Source organism: Oryza sativa, chromosome 8, assembly GCF_034140825.1.
Source record: "Oryza sativa Japonica Group chromosome 8, ASM3414082v1".
Classification (NCBI taxonomy): domain Eukaryota; kingdom Viridiplantae; phylum Streptophyta; class Magnoliopsida; order Poales; family Poaceae; genus Oryza; species Oryza sativa.
Genome location: NC_089042.1, coordinates 25546907 through 25570340, shown reverse-complemented (window position 1 = coordinate 25570340; position 23434 = coordinate 25546907). Strand labels below are relative to the sequence as shown.

At 41.6% G+C, this 23434-nt stretch overlaps 4 protein-coding genes and 1 long non-coding RNA gene across 5 annotated transcripts; 1 reads left to right on the top strand and 4 right to left on the bottom strand.

The window, feature by feature from the left end:
- Positions 1 to 2353: 2353 nt before the first annotated feature.
- Positions 2354 to 4296, bottom strand: LOC4346016 (cyclin-dependent kinase B2-1-like). Its single transcript, NM_001422631.1, has 6 exons — positions 3837 to 4296; positions 3514 to 3687; positions 3308 to 3401; positions 3149 to 3218; positions 2904 to 3042; positions 2354 to 2741 (listed from the first exon to the last, which is right to left on the bottom strand). Exons 1-6 carry the CDS (start codon positions 4245 to 4247, stop codon positions 2649 to 2651), a joined length of 981 nt encoding a protein of 326 aa, NP_001409560.1. The 5' UTR covers positions 4248 to 4296; the 3' UTR covers positions 2354 to 2648.
- A 1091-nt stretch (positions 4297 to 5387) lies between these two features.
- On the bottom strand, positions 5388 to 7999 carry LOC4346015 (psbP domain-containing protein 3, chloroplastic). Its single transcript, NM_001422630.1, has 9 exons — positions 7815 to 7999; positions 7608 to 7705; positions 7432 to 7497; positions 6945 to 7025; positions 6734 to 6816; positions 6499 to 6574; positions 6245 to 6363; positions 5912 to 5962; positions 5388 to 5805 (listed from the first exon to the last, which is right to left on the bottom strand). Exons 1-9 carry the CDS (start codon positions 7940 to 7942, stop codon positions 5779 to 5781), a joined length of 729 nt encoding a protein of 242 aa, NP_001409559.1. The 5' UTR covers positions 7943 to 7999; the 3' UTR covers positions 5388 to 5778.
- Positions 8000 to 12481: 4482 nt separating this feature from the next.
- LOC136351292 (uncharacterized) lies at positions 12482 to 14563 on the bottom strand. The gene is made up of 3 exons (XR_010734272.1): positions 14305 to 14563; positions 13972 to 14113; positions 12482 to 12762 (listed from the first exon to the last, which is right to left on the bottom strand). It is a non-coding gene; the product is annotated as an uncharacterized lncRNA (long non-coding RNA).
- A 575-nt stretch (positions 14564 to 15138) lies between these two features.
- On the top strand, positions 15139 to 19182 carry LOC4346014 (AT-hook motif nuclear-localized protein 10). The gene is made up of 6 exons (XM_015795189.3): positions 15139 to 15340; positions 15883 to 16476; positions 16980 to 17032; positions 17791 to 17922; positions 18151 to 18312; positions 18639 to 19182. The coding sequence occupies exons 2-6, from the start codon at positions 15999 to 16001 to the stop codon at positions 18876 to 18878; spliced, it is 1065 nt and encodes a 354-aa protein (XP_015650675.1). The 5' UTR covers positions 15139 to 15340; positions 15883 to 15998; the 3' UTR covers positions 18879 to 19182.
- A 358-nt stretch (positions 19183 to 19540) lies between these two features.
- Positions 19541 to 22985, bottom strand: LOC4346013 (geranylgeranyl transferase type-2 subunit beta 1). Its single transcript, XM_015792927.3, has 9 exons — positions 22773 to 22985; positions 22545 to 22698; positions 22277 to 22393; positions 21334 to 21400; positions 21092 to 21240; positions 20481 to 20614; positions 20291 to 20389; positions 20086 to 20161; positions 19541 to 19977 (listed from the first exon to the last, which is right to left on the bottom strand). Exons 1-9 carry the CDS (start codon positions 22833 to 22835, stop codon positions 19877 to 19879), a joined length of 960 nt encoding a protein of 319 aa, XP_015648413.1. The 5' UTR covers positions 22836 to 22985; the 3' UTR covers positions 19541 to 19876.
- Between the last annotated feature and the right edge of the window lie 449 nt (positions 22986 to 23434).

Genomic DNA, 23434 nt, shown 5'->3' with positions numbered 1-23434 from the left:
TTTTTGCCATTCCGGACAAGTTTTGAATTTCACAGAATATTTTTTATGGTAAGCAATATATGTTCAAATTTAAATCTTTTAAGGTGGCCAAGGGTAAATTATCTTTTTTCTAAATCTTCTCCTCTTCATTGCAAGAGGATGTATTAAAATAATGATATATCAAAGTATCTCCTAACAAATACTACAGTAACCATTTTAGTAGAACGTTCAATGTTAAAAGTGCCTTGAATTTCAAATGATACTAGGGGCATGTTTACATCCTCTAAAATAGCAAAAGTTTTACTATTTTAGAGCACTTTTTGCTATCTTGGGTCTAAACACTAGTAGCAAAAGTTGACAATTTGTCATTTGTCATTTGCTAGTCCATAGTAGCAAATTGTGACAAAAAATGTTTTGGGACCACTCTCCACCAAAAAGTGCTAGAATGACAAAAGTTTAGGATGCATCTAAACACCAACTAGTACTTTTGCAATGCCAGAACTTTTACCACTAAAACCTTTGTTATTTATCGTTTGCCATTTCAAATGGATCTAAATATGCCCTAGAGTACAGGATAAATCATACATGTTGGTCAGTAGTTCAGTGTACGTGTACCGCATGCGTGGTAGTAGCTGCTGTCGATGCACGCGTGTGGCACCGGCATGCACACTCGCTCGACGCAGTCTGGTTAATCTACTGTTGATCGGAATGGCTCACCATGCGTCGTCAGATCGTCCAGACAGCGTTGAGATCGACGCGGTCAGGACACGAGTGAAACGAGGCCGGCACTGTTTCACTTCGTATTTTAAAAAATATTTAGTCTATTTTGAAAGAAAAACTTACGGCATGGTAGATTGGTAGTAGGCGCCGTTCACGGTCCAAACGCGGCCAACACACGGCGAGACTGTAGCCGTGTGTGCATTTGATCAAGGCCCATCCTGAGCTGATATAGTGGTGGTGGGTTGGTGAAAGTGAACCATCCCACCTACTTTCATCGTAAATTTTGCAAAAGTAGTTTATAGGACTTTTCAGTGTTAAAATTAAATCTAAATGACTAGCCACATATAAGATAAAAATAAAATCAAGGTGAAAATTCCTATTTAAAAAAAGGATTGGTAACAAATTTCATGCCAAATATAATTTTATTTCTTTTAGCCGATGTTGTAATATATTTTTCTAATATGTAGCAAAAGACATGCACTGAACTACTCCCTCTGCTAAAAAAACTGAGTCTAGAAGAGGATGTAATCTCTCCCAGTACAACGAATGTGGACAATCTTTTAACCAGATTCGTTGTAATATGTTGAGTTTTTTTTAATGGAGAGAATAGTAGGAGAAATGGAAAAAAAAAAGAAGCGATAAACATCTCATGCTTTACAGCGTTTGTCGACCTGCACTCCAGCATCTGCATGGGGAAAAAATGCTTCCCATGCAACACTCTGTACACGGGGGACGTGTGTGATGTGTCCTACAGTCCTAGTATCTCTTGTTGTAGCCCGATCCGATGGAGAAGACGTTGTTGTCAATAAGTTATGGTCTTCTAGACTTCCACCACCTCCCTCCCTCATTTCTTCTTACCTCCCATGGGTTGTGTTTAGATTCAAACTTCAACTTTTTCCATCACATCAATCTGTCATACACACACAACTTTTTAGTCAACTAAACACAAACTTCCAATTTCAACCCAAACTTTTAACTTTGAAAGGAACTAAACACAACCATAGTGTCCGAGGTTTTTTGCCTTTGGTTGGAGCTTAAAGATGACTCCTCCATTGTTAGATTGAAATCCAACAGCCAGAAGCAGGTGACTGAAATAGAGGAGGATTTCAGTCACCCGAAGCTAGCATTTCCATTTTTTTCCCCGAAGATCATCAAGTGATACCTTCACACTTAAAAAAGGGAAGCAAATATCAGACCATATATCCTCATACGCAACTAACAGAAGGATGGCTGTACAATTGATTTGTGGCAAAATGTGTACACCAGCAAACATGCTTTAGATAAGATCGACTTGTAAGTTTGAGGTATTTTGACGAAACCCAGTTAACGAATCCCTCTTTGACGATGGCATAATCCCAGATGCAGGCGTTGTGTTTAGGTGGTGCACAGGAACCCTCCTAAACTCATAATTTGTCACTAAAAACACTAGAATATACTGTTTTGCATTGAAATTTTCTAGATTTTCAATAGTAGTGCATCACCCTTATTTTGATGCCAACTCCGCCCCTGGATGCAGGAGATGGAGTGTCATGGAGAAGGGTAGATGGTACAAATTGTTTCCAGGCTGATCCATGGTTTAATGGGCCTGCGGTTTTCACTGTTGAGTCTTCTTCGGTAACGGTCAGTAAGCGGTAGAAAGTTCACAAACCAACCGTTTCTTCGCACACAACTGGCTGACTGACTTGACGAATTAACGACAACAAACAAAACCAAACAAGAAAACTGATCGACTTATGAAACATATAAACACACAGATTTTGTCGAATTCTTAAGTCATTACTCATTACCATCACAAACAAGTGAATTCTTAAGCACACTAAGCAGCATCCAGGAAACAGACACAAACAGTACTTTTCCCCCTAGAAGCAAAAGCAATGCTTCAGGGCAGGCTAGTCACGAAGACGCACAACGTTTTTTTTTCCTTGGTGGTGAACATCATCAATCGACCTTCAGTAGAGCTCCTTGTTCACGTCGTTGAAGTAGGGATGCTCCATGGCCTTCTTCGCAGAGATCCGCTTCGACGGCTCGTACTGCAGCATTTTCTGCAATCGAAAACAAGAACCATGTCAGGATTCAATTCAATTGATAACACCTTTCTTCCATTTTACGTTCATGATACAGTTTACACCTAACATTGTACATCGATTTTGAAGTAGAAGAAAATAATCAAGTATAGCAACGAGCAAAAGCAGCATAGTACAAACCTCAAGAAGATCAAGAGCATCAGCGTCGAGACCATGGACAAGATCAGACACTTTCGAGGGATTCCACTGGGGGTACTCGTGCCAGTTAGGTAGCTTGCTCACTCCTGGCCAAACTTGCTCATTTGGGGTGCCCAGCAACCTGGAACCAAACAATCAAGATAAATCACCACCATGAATACACGATTATACCCCTCAAGTATGCCAGCGAGCACAAAGAACAATTGATGAGGAAACAGGCACAGTACTTGAAAATGTGCAGAAGCTGCTGAACCTCGGAATCTCCAGCGAAAAGAGGTTGGTTAGTGGCCAACTCAGCTGCAATGCACAAGATATATCAACAATGTCAAGGCATGAATCCTGAAGAAATGATAATTTACAGTGGCCAAAATATCAGTTCACCGTACCAAAAATGCAGCCCACAGACCAGATGTCAACCGGAGTGGAGTAGTGTGCCGCGCCAAGAAGAACCTCGGGAGCCCTGTACCACAGCGTCAGGATCTGCGAAAAATAATCCATTCATCACAGTGAGATCCAAGAACAGAAATCACGCATGCGAAACAGATCACCAAGCAGATTAGAGACTGCTAGTAGTAGGATGTAGGAACCGGACCTCGTGGGTGTACTTCTTGAGAGGGACAGTGAACGAGCGGCTGAGCCCGAGGTCGGCGATCTTGAGCGCCATGGTCTTGCGGTCCATGAGCAGGTTATGCGGCTTGAGGTCACGGTGCAGCACACCGCGGCCATGGCAGAAAGCAACGCCCTTGCAGAGCTGGTACATCAGGATCTGCACAAGCGCATCCCCCATCAATCACCCCCATCGAACCAGACAAACACGGACGAGGCATTCACACAAACACCCCGCGTGCACGGGAAAAAAAAACAAGAAGAAGAACCCCTGATCCAGATCTGAAGCGGTCGTAGCCGGATGGATACCTTGACGGTGGGCACGGGGATCTTCTGGAGATTCTGGCGGTGGGCGCGGATGAACTTCTTGAGGTCGGTGTCCATGTACTCGAAGACGAGGTAGAGGATGGTCTGGCCCTCCTTGTTCTGCCCCTGCTTGAGGTCCAGCAGGCGCACCACGTGCGAGTCCTGCGACAGCATCCGCAGCAGCGACACCTCCCTGAGCGCCGTCGGCGGCACGCCCTCGTCGTCCTCCGGCAGCCGCGTCTTCTTCAGCGCCACGATCCGCCCCGTCGCCTTCTCCCGCGCCTTGTACACCTTCCCGTACGTCCCCTCCCCGACCTTCTCCAGCTTCTCGTACAGGTCCATCGCCCGCAGCTCGCCCCCGTCCGTCGTCGTCGTCACCGGCGCCGCCGCCGCCTGGTGGTGGAGCGCCGCCATCTCTCTCTCGCTGGTTGGGTGGTGTGGAATGCGCGTGGATTTAGGGTTTGGTCGATTTGGGGGGGATTCGAGTGATCTTTTGTATTGGGGATAGCCGTTGGAGGGGACGCGCTCTAACGGGCGCTTTTTGAGATTTCAAATTTCGAATCGTGTGTACGCTTTTCCGCATGTGCGCGCCAATGGGCCGTCTCCATTCACACGGAAATGGGCCCAGGAAATATGTGGGCCGGGATTGTGTGGTGGGCCGTGTGAGATGAGAGAAGGGAGCCCAGATAGAATTTTTTCATTTTTAAATTTTTATTTTTTAATATTTACAGAAATATTATACCATCCAAAATATTTACAGAAATAGCCCATGCCGTCCAAGTGGAGGACGGCAAGGTGTGCGTATTTTGCACTGAGGTCCCTTGCAACCTTTGTAGAGGGCAGCAAGGGGGTAAGTGCAATTTTCGCCCAGCCAAAAATGCATTTTTGGAGTTTATTTCTGTCCCTGACATCACCCTGCCGCTCTTCTCGAGAAGGAGAAGGGCAGCAGGGTCTACTTTTGTAAATATTTTCGCCGGTATAATATTTATGTAAATATTAAAAAACAAAAATTTAAAAATGAAAAAAATTCGCTCAGTTACTCCATGTGACGTGAATACGTGATCTTTTACGCTTGCTCTGATGGAAAGAGTGAAGCCAAGTATACGCCACTTGGTATGTTGCGTCTAATAATCCGATTTCCACCTTCCAAAAAAACATATAATTCTAAAACATATAATTCTGATATCTTACTGACATGCAGGATCCAAGTAGGGATGTAAATGGGGCGGGTAAGCGGGGTTTTTCGCTTATTCCACTTCTGTTTATTTTTTCTTTAAATTTTATACTATCATGTGAAAAGTAATAAACTAGTAGTGGGTTTTTATGTAGGTAGTGGAACTATCCACTTCCATCACTAGACCCAAGTCATGTATAGTGATGCTGATGCATAGTGATTATTTTTTGGGAATGTCTATATTCTAGGTGTCTGTAATTTAAAAAATTCCAGTCCCTTTTCTTATCCATGAATTCTCTTTCCAATAGTTTTTATTACTCCACTATTACTTATTTAAACAATGTACTTTTTCTCAGATAAAATGTTTAGCAAGAAACTACTATCCATAAACATGAACTTCATTAAAAAAACAAAATTACATACAAACATATTTAAACTGGGATGTTAAAATGAACTAAAATATAGCAATGTGCAACTTTGGGTGATTGAAATTTTACAAAATTTTGGCCGCCTGAAATCTAACAAATACACCTGTTTTTTCTCCCTTAAAAATGCATAGAAAACAATGCTTATGACTTGCCACAACATAATTAGCTCATGTTGGCCTCGGCAAGGCCGCATCGTCAAAATCTCGGAACAATTGGTGTACATTTAGTTGGTTGAACTGATGACATGAATATACTGATTGATTTACAATTATAACGAAATACGTTGGTTTACAAAATGTTTTTCGTCCTCGCCTTGTTGGATGTTGTGTAGGATGCTCCTCTTTCATGTGAACCTGAATGACTGAACACACTGCAAATGAAAAACCTTCAGTGATCCATCCAGCAAACGACAGGCAAAAGAATTGCAAGATGAGCAAGATATCTGCTGGTTCCAGATGTTCAGTCCAAGATCTCACCTTCTCTATCTGAGCCCTGTACTTGTCTACATCCCCGTCCTCATCGATGTACTGCGAGACACCCACCAAGTTCAGCATATGAGAAGAAAATCTTTGCTACTAAAATCAATGTTCGTTGATCACACAATTGGCATGTTTGGGGGGAGTTTCTAACTGTTGCAGCTTCTCCCAAACAGTACAGTTTTTGGTTCAGATTCTAAGAAGTTAGAATCCAAAAAATGAAGTAGAAGCCAGAAGCTGTGTTTCCTAGTTTTTTCAGATTTTCAGAATCTTAAGCTCCCTAAACAGGCCCAATGATCAGTTGAAACCTGATAGTGCATTGTTGTTGCTCACCTGGCCTGTCACCGTGTAGAGCCGGTTGTACCAGCCGTTGAACGCCATCCCGATGGCCGAGACAATGTGCCGGCGCTGCTCGCCGGGGTTCTGCAGCGTGTACTCGATGTAGTAAAACCCTGCACACGCAGATCAGCAGTAAGCAAACCCCATGTATGTCAGGATCGATCATTGATCATCAGTATGCAGGCAGCAAGGCACACACAAATGCTGCAAAGTGCAAACATTGTGTCATATGATGTCATTGTGCTCACCGTTGGCTGCCCTGGAGTTGATGAGCTTCGCGGCGACCCCCGGCGGCCGTTTCCAGCTCCTGTCCAGGCCGTTCACCTGCTCTTGCAGCCACAGCACCAAGTGAGACAGTGCGAGCTACTACTGCTGCTATTCTTATGTCTGAATTTTGGAAGCATGTTGCTGTGTCTGAATTTTGCTATGTACATTACAGTTTTGGGATAGCCAAACCGGCAAGAAGTGGGAGTGGATGCGTACCAGGGTCTCTGCGAAGGCGTCGACGTCGCCGAACGACTTGAGGCTGGTGAAATCGGGGCCGATTCCGGTGATGGCTACGCTGACTGATCAGAGGCAGACATCAAGATGCAGAAAAAGCTCGTGAATTCCCAGAGGAGAAAAAACAAAAGATTTCAATCTTGGAGACGCAGCACGACGCGACGCGACGGTGGATTCGTGTGCATCTGCATACCATTGGAGTCGGCGACTTGGTCAGGGTAGAACGCCGTGACGGACTTGAAGCCGCTGACCTCGCCGGCGCCGATCAGCCAGTCTGCACCAACAAGGAAGAGAACTATCTAGCTGCTCAGCTCTGCTCGCCTCCCAGTTCTGTGAGCTCAAGAATAACAAAGGGCGTGTTCTTTTCTAGTACAATTCTAGCTGATTAGATGCACGTAAAACGAAAAATATATTAACATATCTGTTTCATTTTTTAAAGCACCTTAAAAACTATATTTGAAGGAAAATACATCCCTCAAAACATTATTTTAAAAAGAAATTGTTAGCGTGTCGGGGATTGAACACAAGACATTGGGGTAGAGATCTGCATCTTTTAAAGCACATTCTACATAGAAATTTTTCACGGCGTTAACCGTTTGAAAAGCGTGCAAACAAAAGAAAAGGAGAAGTAACTAAGCTCAATTAGCTATTCATTCAGAACGCGCCCTAAGCTAAATCACCTTGTGGAATGGCGATGCTGAACTTGTTGGCCTCATCCTCGTACGTGCGGAACCCCTCCTGCAACTCTTGGCAACACACAAAAAGCTCCACAGGATAAGCACGGAATCAACCAGCAGAGGCCAAACAAGAAAACGTTGGATAAGATTGCAGTGGCTTGTGATAGGTGTCGCATTACCGGCGGTCGCGGCCACGGCGGCGACGGGCGCGGACGCCGCCGTCGCCGTGGAGAGGAGCACGCCGAGCAACGCCTCCCTCCGCCCCAGCCCTTCCACCCTGATCGACAACCACAATTCCACAACGGCAGGTAGCCAACCAGTTTAATCACCAATCAATCTGCGCGGCGCGGACGAACTGGAAATATGCGTGTGTCAAGGATGCGTACCGAGCAGCGGCGCCGCATCTGAGCGTCGTCGCTCGCCGCGGCTTGGCGGCGGCGGCGGAGGAGGAGGAGAGGCCACGGCAGAGATGGGTGGTTGTGGCGGTGGTGGTGGTGGTCACGGCGGCAGCCATGGCCGGCGCGGCGCGGGCGCTCTCTCTGCTTCGTCTGGTCGCTGCTGCCTGCCTTGCAACCGGTTTGCGTCGGGAGGAGGATATTTTGTTGTTGCGGTGGTCGACGGCTTTGTGGCTCGCGTCGCCGCGGCAGAGCAGGCGATGCGTGGTGGTCGAATTTTTTATATTTACATTTTTAAAAAAACTAGCTAGGTGGCCCGCGCAATTGCGCGGGCTAGCACCCATACAAAATTATCTATTTTTTACATATGATTTTACTTAAAATTTGTTAAATAACTATATGTTAGAAACCGACTTTATCATCCCGGTGCTTTTAATAGTCATGCTAATCACTACGCATTATTTCTTTATCATCGCTTTATTTACTTGCTCGATCTACCAATGCTTTCATTCATCCTTCCTGGAACCTCTACAAATTTGACCTTGTGGTTTTAGAGTTCATTGTATTGTTGGGTTTCATTTTTATAATTTTTATAAGTCTCGCTAAACGCCGCCACTATACTCCTCTTTGGCCCGTCCATTGCTTCCCATTTTTATTATCGTTGAGATTTGAAAATCGAACATGATTATAATTGAGAGTTTTTTTTTACTTTCTAGAAATCCCTCCAATCGTCGAGATCGTGCTGCTTAACGACCGGCTCGTTGTCCCTCCTCTTAATTATCATTGATATTCTATTTAAGGTTTTGTTTATAGTTTTTAGATGTCCCATCTACCTACACCACTCTAATTTTTTATGGGTCTATTCTCTTGTTTTTTTATTATAATTTGTCATGTTGTGGTCTGTATGGACTATTTTTTTCAAAAATAAATATTTCTTATTGTGATATTTCTTTCATTTATAAATTGTAATTCTACTTGAACTCTTATAATTATTTTTTTATTTACTTTACCACCCTCGGCATGCCCTCCTGTGGCAACTGCCTCCTATCTCATTTGTTTGCGCACGCTCACCTGCCCATTGCTTCTCTTCTTTGTCATCTCACTACACCGGTAAGATCCGTATTATTGATATGATTTTTTTTATAGTTTTTTAAAAATTCCTGCAAGCCGTCGTTGAATGCCGCCTTATTTGCCGTGCCTTGGTAATATGTTTGTTTTCTTTTGATTAAATGTGGTTTTTTTAGCCCTGCAAATGTGAATTAATTCTTAGATAGAATATGGTGGAGAATTGATGATCGAACATTGCAGGCTGCCAAATACTGACCTTGATCTTGATGTCTTGATAATTTCTATACCTCATTATGTAATATTTGATATTTATAGTATTTTTTAACCACAAAATTATCTCCAAATGCAAGAAAAAATAGGAATATATTTTTATCTTTCAATCTACAACCAACAAAACAATTAAACTTCTTACTTAACAAAATTTTGATCATACTAAACTTGCCTTTCAATGACATCGTGTGCGTGCGCGTGGGCGCGTGGCTGACTAAATCACGCGCTGCTGCGCAAGGAAAGGAGGCATTGGTTGGCTGAGTGAGTTTGATTGTTAGCTGGCAGGTCTCTTTTTTGTTGTATGCGGTAAGTGCCAAGGAAACAGATTGATTTTCCTTTTTTTTTTTTTGGGTAAGTTTCTTCAGGGACAAAAGTAACGTTGTCAGCCCTCTGTCCGGTTGGGCCATCACAGTCCGAACAAAATTTTTATTTTGCTGTATAGTATTTTTTTTTACATAGTTTGAGTAGGATTTGTCATGTACTCTTTCTTACTTATACTATTCCGATCAATCTCAACAGTTAAACTATAAGCGTGTCATGATCTAGCGGTGTAGATTTTTTTCTTTTTCTTCGATTAATGTGGAAATTTCTAACCTCCACAGCGAATGTGGTGCCTTCTTTTCGAGTTGTCTTAATAATATAATAGATAGATAGATAGATAGATATTTAAAAAATAAATCCCCATTTCAAAGTTTTGTAAACTATATTGCTCCCGAACTATCGTAGGACGGGGCATATAAATTGTCGTGTATGGTGAGCTATGTAACGTGGCACAAGGTGGGAAGGATGCACCGTGAAAATTTTGAAGATAACCCCTTCTCGTCCTCCTGTAGGATGATTTATTTTGGTGACATTGATAATATTTTGTTGATGCATGGGACGCGTCACGACAATTTTGTACCTCCCCCTAAAAAAAACTTGCAACAAATTTTTAGATACTCCCTTGAAAAAAAAACTTGCTTTCGAAGACAGCTTTCTAAATCGTTAAGAATTAATTTGCACCGATTTTTTAAGATGGGGATATATTATACCCGTTTTTTTAGTGATTATTTAATCGGGAGCAAGAGATCAGGGCCCCGGTTTTATGCAGGGCGTCAAAAGTAGACTTGTTACTTTTCACCAACGTGTGTCCTGTTTGGTCCGGAAGGTACTAATGGGCTACGTTGGGCTCATATTGATTGGGCCGGAGCGGTAGTGTAGCGTAGGTGAGGCCCATATAAATTAGCTGAGACAGTAAGTGGCGGATAAAGTCTATTGTGCTTCCCTCATACAGTATATGATTAGCGTCCTTCGATTGTAAAACTGGTCATTGAGCCATGCTTAACTATTAAAATTGGGTTAACCGATCTTACATGGTTGTTTAAGGAGTGGTTTTAACTGACATAATGTTTACTTTGTCTTACAGATAGCTCGTGATGTCACCGCGCCATTTCGTTTTCGCCTACTCGAATCAGTCATACATTCAGGTAGCCGCTAGGCACCGGCCAGTAAAAATTCATAGGAGTGAATTTTCTGAAAGAATTCATAGGAGTAGTTACTAGTGAGCTATCCCTAATTCTCCATGAATACACTTGAATGCATCCGTAAATGCATGCCGTTTCCTTTCTCAGGCAGAGAGGCAGGCAATTCATTTTTCTGAATTCCGAGACATGCACAAGTGCAGACTGAACACTGAAGAATCTAGTCTTGCATCTGCATCCCCCCCCCCCCCCCCCCCCCCCCGCGCCCGCGGCAATTTACCTTTGCAAACTTGTGGCATTCATTGTACGAGGCCCTACACTTGGCGGTACGCCACAGTACAGCTGCATTCACTCAAACTGTAAAGCCACTGAGATAATGCCACTGTTTTTTCCAAGAAAAGTTTGATTTGATTGGTCTTTCCATGCGGAATGGAACCGTATTAGTAAGCGGGCCCACACCTTCTCCATTCCTCGATCAATAGTTTATTTCTCTTCTCCATCCCCTTTCTCGAACTGAGCTATTTCAACATTTCATAAACAGAGTGTTGTCTTTAGGGTGTGTTTAGTTCATGCCAAAATTGTGAGTTTGATTGAAATTGGAACGATGTGATGGAAAAGTTGAAAGTTTGTGTGTAGAAAAGTTTTGATGTGATGAAAAAGTTAAAAGTTTGAAGAAAAAGTTGGGAACTAAACCAGCCCTTAGAAAAGAACTTATTCACTCTTGTAGCTGTATTTTTACCTCCTCTAATAATTCGAAGCAACACAACTAATTTATAGGTAAAATTTTTATATCTGACTCTTGGAAATTTAAAAACCAATATTAAACCTCAAAATCAGTTTTGAAATTAGGTTTTAAAATTAAAATTCTGTGTGGCTGATAAGCCAGCAAATAAACAAGAAAAGTAGCCGATGAATCAGATAGGAAAAAAGAGCTGCTTTGCACCATACCAGTATAAATGTGTATAATTGCAGGCTCGTCACAGTGGGCATTGTGCAGTGAAGATCCAAACCGAGAGGGGAAACGGTTGGGGCGTCTTTCTGAACCAGCAACCAACTGGTTGCAGAATTCAGAGAAAATGGCCCGTGTATATCTTCAGGATCTTGACCTGTTAGGTGACAATGTGGCCAAAGGCCACTGCAATGCAATTAACCTCTAGTGGCCAAAAATTGATTGTTAGGTCATGCAAGGGGGTCCAAACCCTACGATATTAGGGTGACTGTTTCATGAAAGCTGAAGAGGATTCGATCGATTTTAGAGAGGTCACATGGGGGAGAACTGTTTTCTTCTTCCTTTTCCCCCATTTTTTTTACCTCCCCTTTTCTTTTTCTAGCAATAGTGTTGCTTTTGTTTTTCTCCCAATTGTTTTTTTTGACATGACAAGACCTTTTTTCTTTCTGTTTGTTCAACAACCACTTATGATTGTTTGGAAATTTCGATTTGTTTTCTGTTGTTAATTGCTTACTAGATATGTTCATTTTTTTTTCTTACACTTCCACATCTCAATGGAAAAATGAGTATGCAGTTGTCTCCACCAAAAAGATGTGTTTATTTGACAATAATGAGCGGGAATAGGTAGAGTCAAAAGGCATATTACTATCTTTTTTATACTTTTTAGTATTACGCCGTCGCCGAATTTCTGACTTGTTTGAATATCTGTACAATTTTCAGAATTTAAATACCTCCAATTTGGACTTCTCATACTGAAACTAGTCTGGTTTCTAAAAAAAAAAATCTATTCATAATTGTTCTGTCCATCCATATAAAAAATTTTCTTGGTACCTTATTCTGCCTAACAGGCTAAAGTATTTCGCACACTGGTTTTCTTTTTCTTCTCAATTGGATGCATCCAGAAATGAAAAAAAAACTTCTCTGAATTTTTGTCACATTTCAGGATAAGCTTCGATCGACAAAGCTCGAGTAGAATAGTGTCACGCTGAAAAAGTCAGGGGCAAGTGGATATGCATAAAACTAATAAATGGTCGTATCCATCAGACAATTTGGAGGCTTGCGATTAACAAATCATTTTCATCAATACACCTGTTTATACGCAGCATCAGGAGCAAAGCAGGACGCATGTTCTCTGGCCGACGTGTCCCTGTTTTTTTTTCCCTTCTTCTCCATCTGTTTGTGTTTCCTCATGCTGTTAATTATGCAGAAAAGAGAAGAAATTAAGTGCAGGCGAAATCTGTAATTACATAATTATTCCAGGGTCTGAATTCTCAATGTGCTCATATGCTTTTGCACTTCTGTTTTGAACCGTTTTAATATGGTTTGCATGTCGCTGAGTTGAGTTTCCATTTTACTATCTGAACAGGTGTAGTGTGTGTTTAGTTCACGTTAAAATTGAAAGTTTGGTTGAAATTAGAACAATGTGACGAAAAAGTTGGAAGTTTATGTGTAAGAAAATTTTGATGTGATGAAAAAGTTAAAAATTTAAAGAAAAAGTTTGGAACTGAACTCGGCTGTAATGTTTCAGACATTGTGGAAAAGTTTGCTTTGAAGAGCAGAGTGAGAAATTATTCAGAGGAAACTGATGTTGCAAACACGCATATATAGGTTTGAGTATATCCAGTTTTTGTCAGACATAACGGTTTTCGTTATGCTTTTTGGGCCGAGAAATGGTAAGTATATTCTTGGTGATTCCATTTTATTTAAATCTGTATAAACCATTTCTTGAAGATAATATAAAATTGAACAAAGATTCAAGAGCTGGTGGCATGCAAACTGTGAAAACCCAAAACAGTGTACACATCACTTTTGTAGTTTCTTTGGGTTTATTCTCAAATTATTCTAAGTGGAGAGAGCTATCAAACTTGGTCTTAACCACCATTTTTCTTGAACCCATCGATGGATTTCAAACCAAACATTGGTCAAATGGCCTTATTTCCGTAGTCGACGGCATCACAAGTTACTAGTACAAGCATGCCAGATAATTAACAAGATAATACAAAAAGCACATGCTAATGGCCGAAAGTTAAGGAGGAAACAAGCAGGAGAAAGAAGAGGATTCTGCTGACTGCACATGGTTTACAAGTTAGATAAAGAAAAAAAATTAATTGTCTTGAGCGAAGATTACTTTATTCGATTAGTTAGCTAGCAAACCTTGCTATTCACTCAATCTCTGCTACTGACACTAACTTTTACAGTTCAAAATGTCCAAACAATTGAAAATTAACGTAGAACACCGTGGATAAAAAAAATAATTATGATGGAAGAATCAAGAACAGGGTTATTATGGAGAGGCAGCCGAAGTAAATTTCAGCAGAAGCATTCACTCTTTGCATTTGCAGCCACGGACTGTACTTTGCCGTATGCAATTAATTTTGATATTTAGCGAAGCTTAACTAACCTCTTTGTATTAGGATATGCATCTTTCAGAACCTCCCAACTTTGACCCATTGACCCTGACCTTCGCTTTGGTGATTGGACCACACATATTATTGGCTCTCATCAATGTTTCAAGGACTATTCCGTTATATAAAGATTCACTCCTATAAGCATTAATCATCAATAGGAACAGGAAATCAGGCATATTCCATTTGGAAAATCACATGATTTTGAGACTGGTTTCACAGAAACATTTTTAAATAAAGCTTTACAGGACTATAGCTTGAGAAGAATATAACAGGAAAAAAACATATCACACTACGTGTCAACACTACCATAACATTTAGAAAGATACCTAGCACCATAGCCGACCGGCTAGCCGCTGCTAAGCATAACCAATTTATCGCCGAACCTATAACAAACCAGCCGAATCTCCGAAATGACGCCACCAAGAAGGTAGCAACGTTAAGAATACCACCGCCGCCCACCCAAGGACTTGGATATGGTTAGTAAGGGAGAGGGAGGGGTCATACCAACGTCCTTAAAAAAAAGTTGCAATGTTCAAATACATTGTCATGCTCGGCCTTGGAATAGGTTTCTTGAAAATGGGCTAAGTGCCTAATTACATATTTATAAGAGATGTTAACTATTTTTATAGTCTGAAAAATTCTGTTTGAAAATACTAAAATTATTAGTTGTATATAAATAGCACTCCATCCGTTATTATAACCGTGTATAACAACTTCCTTGCTTATAAATCGGAAATGTAATGGACAAAAAGCTCCCTACCATCAATTTTCAAAGCGGAATATTCAGACCCCTTTTTTTTTGGCCAATCTGGTCAAACAAAAACGTGCTATTATCATGGGGTGGTAATGCTTGCCAGTTGTTCATCTTGTTGGGGGTGGTGATTACTGGGACAATAGCTGTGGTTTAGGCCAATGGGCACAGTGGCCACCAGTGGGAACCACAGTGAGAGAAAAAAATTAACCAAAAAACAAAAAAAGAAGAGCAGAGGCAAGTAAGGCCAAAAGCTGAGAAAGGGGGGGATCTGAAAGCAAATATCACAAGTGCTGGGGTGCTGGGGTCAAATGAGGTAGACCCCCCTGCAATCTGCATCCATGATCCATCTCCTTCTTCTTATCTGCTACAGCAATTATATATTTTTCTCCCCCAAGGCAATTTCGGCGTGCTTTACTTACCAGCTGCCTGTTTTTTCTTCTCTTTCCTTGAAAAAAAAAACCATCTTTATTTTTGTTAATTAGGGAAAAGAAAGAGTGCATGTGAAGTCAGGAGTAGGAGAGGTTGGAAAAAAATAGGGGGAAAAAAAGGAGATATATATTGATGAAGGATAGTTGAGATATAAGCAAGAATTTGTGAGAGGCTAGTAGGTAACCAAAATCTCTGAACCTGTTCTTTCTCATGTGTGTTCTACTGGAGTGAGTTTGTGACATGTTTTCCTGCTCCTGAGCTTCATATTTTTTGGAGGAGTGTGAAAGTGTGCTTCTTTGTTTTCTTTTCATTTTGTGGAAATAATTTTTTTCCCTCTTGAGATTTTTTTTCTCTCTCTCTCTCTGCAACTGTTAGGTCTGAAACTGTGGCAATTTATTGCGTTTTGTCGCCTGCAAAATCCGGCGAAAAGAATGAGATCTGCAATTCCGGTGCTCCGTTTTTGATAAATCCTAAGCCAAAAGCCTAGTTTTTTTTTAACTCCATCCCCCTTTCTTGAGCTTTTCACCATTTCCCATCTCCAATTTCATCTTCTTCCTTCGGATAATTTTTCTTTTATTTGTGTTTTGTTTTCCATTTCGTTTCCTTCTTCTCTTCTACCTCGCTCTTTCTTCTGTAAAAATCTCTGGGTTTCTTGCGAGGAAGATCTCTTTCTCTTCTCTCTTTCAGCTCTGAGCAGCTAGGGTTTTATGGGATTTTGCAGGTTCCCAAATCCCTAGCCCTAATCTCCTCACGTGCTCGTGAGCTCTCATCGGTGGATACGAATTTCCGCGGCTTTGTGTTAGAGTTTTTGGTGATACAAGAAACGTGTTCTTGGCCATGGAGGTGAGGTCGGAGCAAGGGCTAATGGCGGGGAGGGATCTGTTCGGCATGCCGAAGAGCCCGCCGGCGGCGGCCGCGGCGCCGCCGCAGAGCGTGCGCATGGCGTACACCTCGGACGGCACCCCGGTGTTCGCCCCGGTGAGCGCCGCGGTCTCGGCGCCGCCGGGTTACCAGCCGGGTGGCGCCGCCGGTGGCAATGGCGCGGCGGCGCTGGCGGACTCCGGCGGGGAGCCCGTGGCCAAGAAGAAGCGCGGGCGGCCGAGGAAGTACGGCCCCGACGGGTCCATGTCGCTGGGGTTGGTGACCTCGCCGACGGCCGCCGCGTCGACGCCGGTGGCGCAGGGCGTCCCAGGGCCGTTCTCGCCGACGCAGCCGAAGCCGCCGGCGAGCTTCTTGTCGTCGGGGTGGCCGGACGGGGTGAAGAAGCGTGGCCGGCCCAAGGGTTCTACCAACAAGCCGCGCATCGACGCCGTCGGTAAAATCTCCATCCCCATTAACATCTCCATATGCTCAAAGTTAATTAGGTTTTGCACCTTGCTATGGTCGAGTAGGTTTTTGTTGATAAGAAATTGAGGGGGAAAATGACTTTTTTTGCTTTGCGAATAATTGTTCTAGAAATCATTGAGAATATACTTGTTTACAAACAGGGCTCAATGTGGCATATTGGCACCGCTTAGAGTTTAGATCCACTGCATAGTTTGAAGAATGTACTACTAGTTCATAGGGCCAAACTAAAATATTCTTTTGACAAGTTTATCTTCCATTCATTGAGTGATTCTAGTGTTTATGTCTAGTCGACGCAGTTTAATGTGGAGTTGTTTTTCTGTCAAATTATTGAGCATCTGCTTTATTCTATTCTAAAGTTGTATTGTATCCATCCTTTTGACCTATTAATGTGAAATCGATGTGTGTTGACTTCATCTTTGTTGAAGTTTCTATCTTTCGCATAATTAATCCTAATTTGGAGTTCTCTTGTAGGATCGGCGGGAGTTGGATTTACACCACACGTTATTACAGTTCTAGCTGGAGAGGTATAGTATGCTATCTTACACTTGGTCTTTTGGTTGCTCTTGGAATGTGTATTCAGATTTTTTTTTATTTGCATAAAAGTATTCAGATTTTCTTTTCTGGGCTCTGTTTGCATGCCCCTAATTTACCTTTGGAATTTCCAGTTTCACTTTGATGGTGGTGTTTCTGTTTTTCTCTCTGAAGTTTGGTTCTAATATTTTGGAAGCTCAAGCTTGTAACGATTTTGTGCTAAGGGTAGTGTCAATGATTGTTTTTAGTAGGAAAGATACTGCAAATCTGCAATAAATTGATGTTAAGCATCACATTGTGATAATGTGAGTGTAGGGTACTTTGGCACAAAATCATGTATTGACTACTTTGGTACATTGAGATTATGTTCAATCCTGTATTTTTAGTTTTATCATCCTCACATTTCGGGCCTTTGAATCTTATTCAATCTTCATCGTCTTAGATAAACTATATCAAATTACCATTTACCATTACCTATTTCATTGGACACAAAGTCCTGTCTGAAAATCAAATCGATGTAATCTTGGTTATGTTTTGATGTGCTTCTTTAGAAATATTATAGTTTGAACATAATCCATGTTTTTTTTTATGGTTCCTTATGATGCTGTTTTTGCTCTGAGTAAATTCTTTCATTCTATGGATAACTTAGCGAATAGTGATGCTACAGTGCCATTTTGTCTTGGTGAGTAAAATATGTTGACAAGGTTTATACAGAACTAATGAAAAAAAAAATCATGATCCCTTCTTTCAGGATGTGTCTGCAAAGATTATGTCGTTTGCTCAGCATGGAAATCGTGCGGTTTGTGTTCTTTCAGCAAATGGTGCCATATCAAATGTAACACTTCGCCAAACTGCTACTTCAGGTGGAACAGTAACATATGAGGTTTGTACTATTATCCAGTAGAAATTAACACGGTATAAAGGCAATCCTCTCTGCAAACAGATACCATACTGTTAGCTGGTGCTATCACCATTCATGTGATTTTAGATGAAAAATTATGCATAAGGCGCATAAATTTACAGCCAAGTTGCAGATATGCTGTTTATTAGCAATGTACAATATGCTGATCACGAATGTTGATTGTGATACCTCCTTGATTTCTCACAACAGGGCCGATTCGAGATACTATCGCTGTCTGGCTCTTTCCTTCTAACCGACCATGGAGGCCAGCGTAGTCGAACTGGGGGACTCAGTGTTTCACTGGCTGGTCCTGATGGTCGTCTGTTGGGAGGCGGTGTTGCCGGACTTCTCATAGCAGCTACTCCAGTCCAGGTATGGTTTTATCCCCTGCAATGGCCCCCAACCTTATTTATTGGATTCTGTATGTATATCTTGCTGTACAACATCTGCTTGATATTCTTGAAATCAGCTGCATTTTCCCCCATCTTCTCCCAGTTATCAAAAATGTTTTTTTTCCCTGAACTAGATTCACTGTCCTGCAAGTAGTTTTACATCACTGCAGCTTTTACCTCAATTTTTTTTTTTAAAAAAAGCACATAATGATATGCTCCAACCATGATTTGCTCCTTCGTTGTTTGCTTAACTGAATTTTACTAGACTAATATTCTGATTATCACTATTACTCCTACAATCTGTAGATTGTGGTTGGAAGCTTCAATTCTGAAGGGAAAAAGGAGCCAAAGCAGCATGCTCATTCAGAACCCGCATCCGCGCCATCGAAAGCCGTGCCGACGGCCGGGATGGGACCCAACAGCCCACCTTCAAGAGGCACATTGAGTGAATCCTCAGGTGGAGCTGGAAGCCCATTGCATCCAGGCATTGCTCCTCCCAGCAGCAACAGCCAGCCGCCATTCTTGTCTAGCATGCCATGGAAATGAAATGAGACCTTTTCATCCTTCACCAAACCTGGACTCTGAATCTCTGATAGACTTTGTCGATGAACTGCATCTTCTGCCAGAAAGTAGTAGCAACCGTTGCCACACGTTTTCTCTAACTAGCTCCTATGATGTAGTGTAAATCTGAAGTTTAATTAGGGGAGAATTTGTAGCTGGTAAGTGTAGCTGTCGTGTAGGTTTCACCCTGGATTTATTATGTATTAGGTAGGTAGTGGTATCTTGAGAGACATATGATCATGTTATCCTAATGTCCTATATGCAATGTTATCAAAGATTATTGTTATTATTATGGCCTCTAGTTACATCAAATTTTCTCATGGGTTCATGCATTTCAATGGATGAAAAAAAAAGAAATAGAAAAAGGCTTGCCTAGAATGAATTGCACAATTAGCAAGAGGCAGCTGCATCGAGATTATCATGTAGAAGTCGCTTCTGAGTGGCACCAAACGTTAACATTTACCTATTGACAGTATATTTCGGTTTCAACAAAGCACATAGCTCAATGATCTAATTTGCTATTTGTGCAATCAATGCAATGCCCGGACCGGAAGCATCTCAAGAATCTCATCAACTAGCAAAATGAAACCTGTGCTTGATTTTTTTTTCTTAAAAAAGGGGTTAATTAATCCGGATTAGTACATCAATTGGGTAATGCTCCAGCAAAAACATTTTATTGAAATATACAACTACAAGAGAATTGTTTACCGCGCGGTCTCAAAATTAATAAACAAAAAAAATATTGCTTGCCGTTGCGTAGAACAGTACAACTTCAGTTAGTACAAGCATGCTGTTGAGTGTGAAGTCGGTGTTGACTCTCAACTCTCAAGAAAGCTTGGTCGCGATATCCTGACAACATATTCTAGTTACCACTTGAATTTGATGCTGCATTCGTTCTTCCATGGGGATGATTTTCAGATTTTTCAAGTAAACCACGTGTTCCTGTCCATGTTACACAGCATGATCTGTGGAGCGTGCAGATGCTAATGTTCTTTTCTCAAGAAAATCCGGTTGACAACATCCAGCGGCAGCGCGTAGGCAGGGTCCATGGGTTTCACTCCAGGGTACTCCATCAGTGAAAGCCCTGCTTGCAAAAAGGGCCAACTGAATCCGCTAAGGGACTATAGTTTCAATTTATTCACGCACTATAATATATCGCTATGATAAGAACTGCGGTTAGAAATATAAACACCTGCAACTCCAAAGTATGTGTGGTAGATATCTACCGCATTATCTGGTCTATCTGAAATTCCACCATTTTCCTTGTCCTACCAATGAACAAGATTATATATTTAAAAAATGTAAATGGAAAGACTGGGAACAGGAGACAGATATTTTTATTTGATTAATGGACACATGGTTACACAAAAATCAGATGCAAGATTTCAAGCATTTACCTGGCAATTTAGTATGAATTTTGCAAGTTTGTCCTTGTCAATCCAGTGCACTCTATCAATCATTATCAAGCTTGAGAGCACCCACCAGGAGTAGCACACCTAGAGGTAGCAGTTCAGTCAAATCTATAGTGCCATGATATAATGAGGAATAAAGACAGGCACACTCTGAAAAACGGGCAGTCAATCTCACATCAGCAAGTTTCTCAGGCCGTCCATTGAGCCCTCCCTCTTTGCACTGACGCTCACAAAGCCACCATCCAAGGAGATCTCTATCAATGTGATGCAACGAGCCAGTGATTGCGAGAGCGCCAACACAACAAAATACTGCATGAAAATATATATCCATGACATTCAGGTTGTCTGACAACTATGAAGTGATAGCACTCATAAAATAAAATGGGTTTAGGGCAACCTTGTCAGGAAATGCAAATTTCAGATCATTATAGGAATAACTAAATTTAAGACAATGTTATGGCATGTCAATTGAAATTTCACAAAAAAAATATAGGATTAGCAAGTTAACAAGTTATAACAGTAAACTTCATATTTTTCTGAACGAACTGCTTATAGTAATATACATTTGTGATAACTTAATTTTAGTGCTAACTGAAACCCAGAAATATTTCATAGACCGTGCATTCCAGAATTAGCAATACCATTCTTGCTGTTCTTTTATAATATTGGTGGGAATATAGATGATCTTTCTTGATATTATATAATCATCCTAAAGCATCAATTAACTTCTAGTTCTACTTAGGTACCATAAAAAACAGGACATATAGCAAACAAGAAAAGACATACTCTGCCCAGCGTGTGATTCACCTCCTGGCATAGCTCCAAATCCACCATCCAAGTTCTTACAGCTTACAATATAATCAACAGCTTTTTGCACATTAATTTTTTCCAGCCGATGCAGCAAAGAGAGGGTGCATATTGCAATGTATGAGAATCTACAAACAATAGGTTAGGCTTGCATTAGTAGATCATACAAAAGTTGTGTTGAAAGTTCAGAGCACAGAGATGGGATATCAAAAGGATTTTACCTAGTGTCCACTTCACCCCAAATATCACCAGAAAATGATCCATCTTCATTTTGAAGCCCAGCAATGTCTGACATGATTTAAATAGGAAAAAAAGGGAACCAGATCTCAAGCTGAGGATGCAGTAGTCCAATTTACATAACAAACTACAGGACTGTGCAATCCTCAATTTCATATTGGATAACATGCCACAATTCATTGTATGTGGTAAGGGAACAAGTAAGTCGATGCAGGAATGAAATATCCAAGACAGAGGGAACTAGGCTATACACTGTATTTTACTTTGAAGTATAGCTGATACTCTCATCAAGTCTGACAGTAAGCTGATTTCAGGATCAACAGGTTAGCAGCTGAAATACACTGTTTCTTATGAGAAACAAAAATAGATTGATAACTTAGTGACAGATTTATAGGCAAAACCACAAAAGCATGATGCAAGGAGATATATTTCCGCTTACATCACGATATCTTGGTCTTTCGCATTCTGATTTCGTTTTTTGGATCAGTCTCATGGATCTTGGTTCAGGCAGTAAAGCGAGTTAACACAATCCAATTTAATCGTGCCATATCATCTATTATCCTCTAAGTAGAATATTCACACATACTGCAGCACGTTAGTACTAGTGCAGTCTACAAACTTGCTATCCTGTACTTACTGGTTAGTGAGGATCTAGAGGACAATAAATACTTCTGTGACGCGAGCGTACACTTCTCTTAAGCAAAATCTATTGTCACTGAATGAGGGATGAATTTTCCCATTATTAAGAAAACTGAATGCATAGCATCCTTAAGCTACACCTTTCGTACTATCCAAACTTGCGAATTCATGCAAAACAGTCAGCCTCAAAGTAAAGTTGCAGGATTGACTAGATTCATTTGGACATTGATAACCTAATGTTTGCACAAGCATGATGAACCTCACTCAAGATCTAGTAGTGAAGGATACAATCAGCAACCTTATCGACATCGAGAGCGTCAAGCCGATCAAAGAGGCACAGGACCTGCACGGCGCTGAGCGTGTAGAGGACATGCGCGTCATGCCCAACGTTTCCCCCGAATCCACCTGCAACACCCAAATCCGAAGATGAACCAAACGCACAGATCAAGTCAAGAACACACATCTCCTCTCAAGGATCCAAAGACCACCACCACCAACAACAATCAATCAATCAATCAATCAATCAATCAATTCCACCCCCTCCTTCTCGTGGTACCGGATTCCGGGTGGTAGCAGGACATGATCCACTCGATGACCTCGTCGGCTTCCACGGCGCGGAGCTTGTGGAGGAGGTCGAGCGTGGTGAGGCCCCAGTACGCGCCGTTGAGCCGGATGTGCTCCATCACCAGCGACTCGAACGAGTCCTTCCTCTGCATCACAGCAGCAGCGAAGACCATCCAATCAGAATCAGCCGCTGCATCGAGCAGAGCGAGAGGCGGCCTACCTTCTCCACGGTGACGATGTAGCGGACGTGCTTCTCCGCCGCCAGCTCCCCTCCATCCCCCATGGCTGCGCCGGTTGGACCAGAAGCTTCGCGAGGGCGGCGGCGGAGGCGGCGACGGCGAGGAGAGCGGTGTCGCGAACGACGGCGGCGGCGGCCGGTGGGTGATTGGTTGGGCCGCGGAAAAGTAAGCGAAATGGTGGGATAAGATGGGCCGGAAATGGGCCTCAACTTTTCCGTGCTATCTGCGCCCGAGGCCCAACTGCTTGATAAGGAGAGCACCTTGTTTGGAACATATGAGAATATTTTTTCCCAATTAATAGAAAATTATTTTTTTCTCTATAGTTTAATAAACTCTATGCAAAATTAATCTGATCATCATTCTAACTTTCTGACTCTTCCGTTTCTTCTTAATGTATGAAATTTTTAACCTTTTGGTTTACGTTTGATTATTTGTATTATATTTTTCTTACATAATTATCATTCATTTTGTTCTGGTTTGTTTTATCATTAAAGATACTTTGAACATGACTAATACTCCTATATTTCTAAATTTGAAAAAGAATGATTTAAACAATCAAAATTATGTCTAAAATTCAACAACATCATACATTAAAAATAATCAGATGGAGTAGATGGCTAAAATTCGGTGCATTTAAAGTCTC

Bases quoted from the DNA above. Each gene is read 5' to 3' on its own strand.
- LOC4346016 (NM_001422631.1), bottom strand. From the start codon at position 4,247: ATGGCGGCGCTCCACCACCAGGCGGCGGCGGCGCCGGTGACGACGACG. The intron at 3,402-3,513 runs GTCCGGTTCCTA...TATTTTTCGCAG, and splicing joins TCAAGAAGTACACCCACGAG to ATCCTGACGCTGTGGTACAG. The intron at 3,043-3,148 runs GTACTGTGCCTG...GTTTGGTTCCAG, and splicing joins CAGCTTCTGCACATTTTCAA to GTTGCTGGGCACCCCAAATG.
- LOC4346015 (NM_001422630.1), bottom strand. From the start codon at position 7,942: ATGGCTGCCGCCGTGACCACCACCACCACCGCCACAACCACCCATCTC. The intron at 7,706-7,814 runs GTACGCATCCTT...GTTGTCGATCAG, and splicing joins AGATGCGGCGCCGCTGCTCG to GGTGGAAGGGCTGGGGCGGA. The intron at 5,806-5,911 runs GTGAGATCTTGG...TTTCATTTGCAG, and splicing joins ACAGGGCTCAGATAGAGAAG to TGTGTTCAGTCATTCAGGTT.
- LOC4346014 (XM_015795189.3), top strand. From the start codon at position 15,999: ATGGAGGTGAGGTCGGAGCAAGGGCTAATGGCGGGGAGGGATCTGTTC. The intron at 17,033-17,790 runs GTATAGTATGCT...CCCTTCTTTCAG, and splicing joins TTACAGTTCTAGCTGGAGAG to GATGTGTCTGCAAAGATTAT. The intron at 18,313-18,638 runs GTATGGTTTTAT...TACAATCTGTAG, and splicing joins TAGCAGCTACTCCAGTCCAG to ATTGTGGTTGGAAGCTTCAA.
- LOC4346013 (XM_015792927.3), bottom strand. From the start codon at position 22,835: ATGGGGGATGGAGGGGAGCTGGCGGCGGAGAAGCACGTCCGCTACATC. The intron at 21,401-22,276 runs GTATCCTTCACT...AAATCATGTCAG, and splicing joins TGTCGATAAGGTTGCTGATT to ACATTGCTGGGCTTCAAAAT. The intron at 21,241-21,333 runs GTAAAATCCTTT...TATTGTTTGTAG, and splicing joins TGGGGTGAAGTGGACACTAG to ATTCTCATACATTGCAATAT.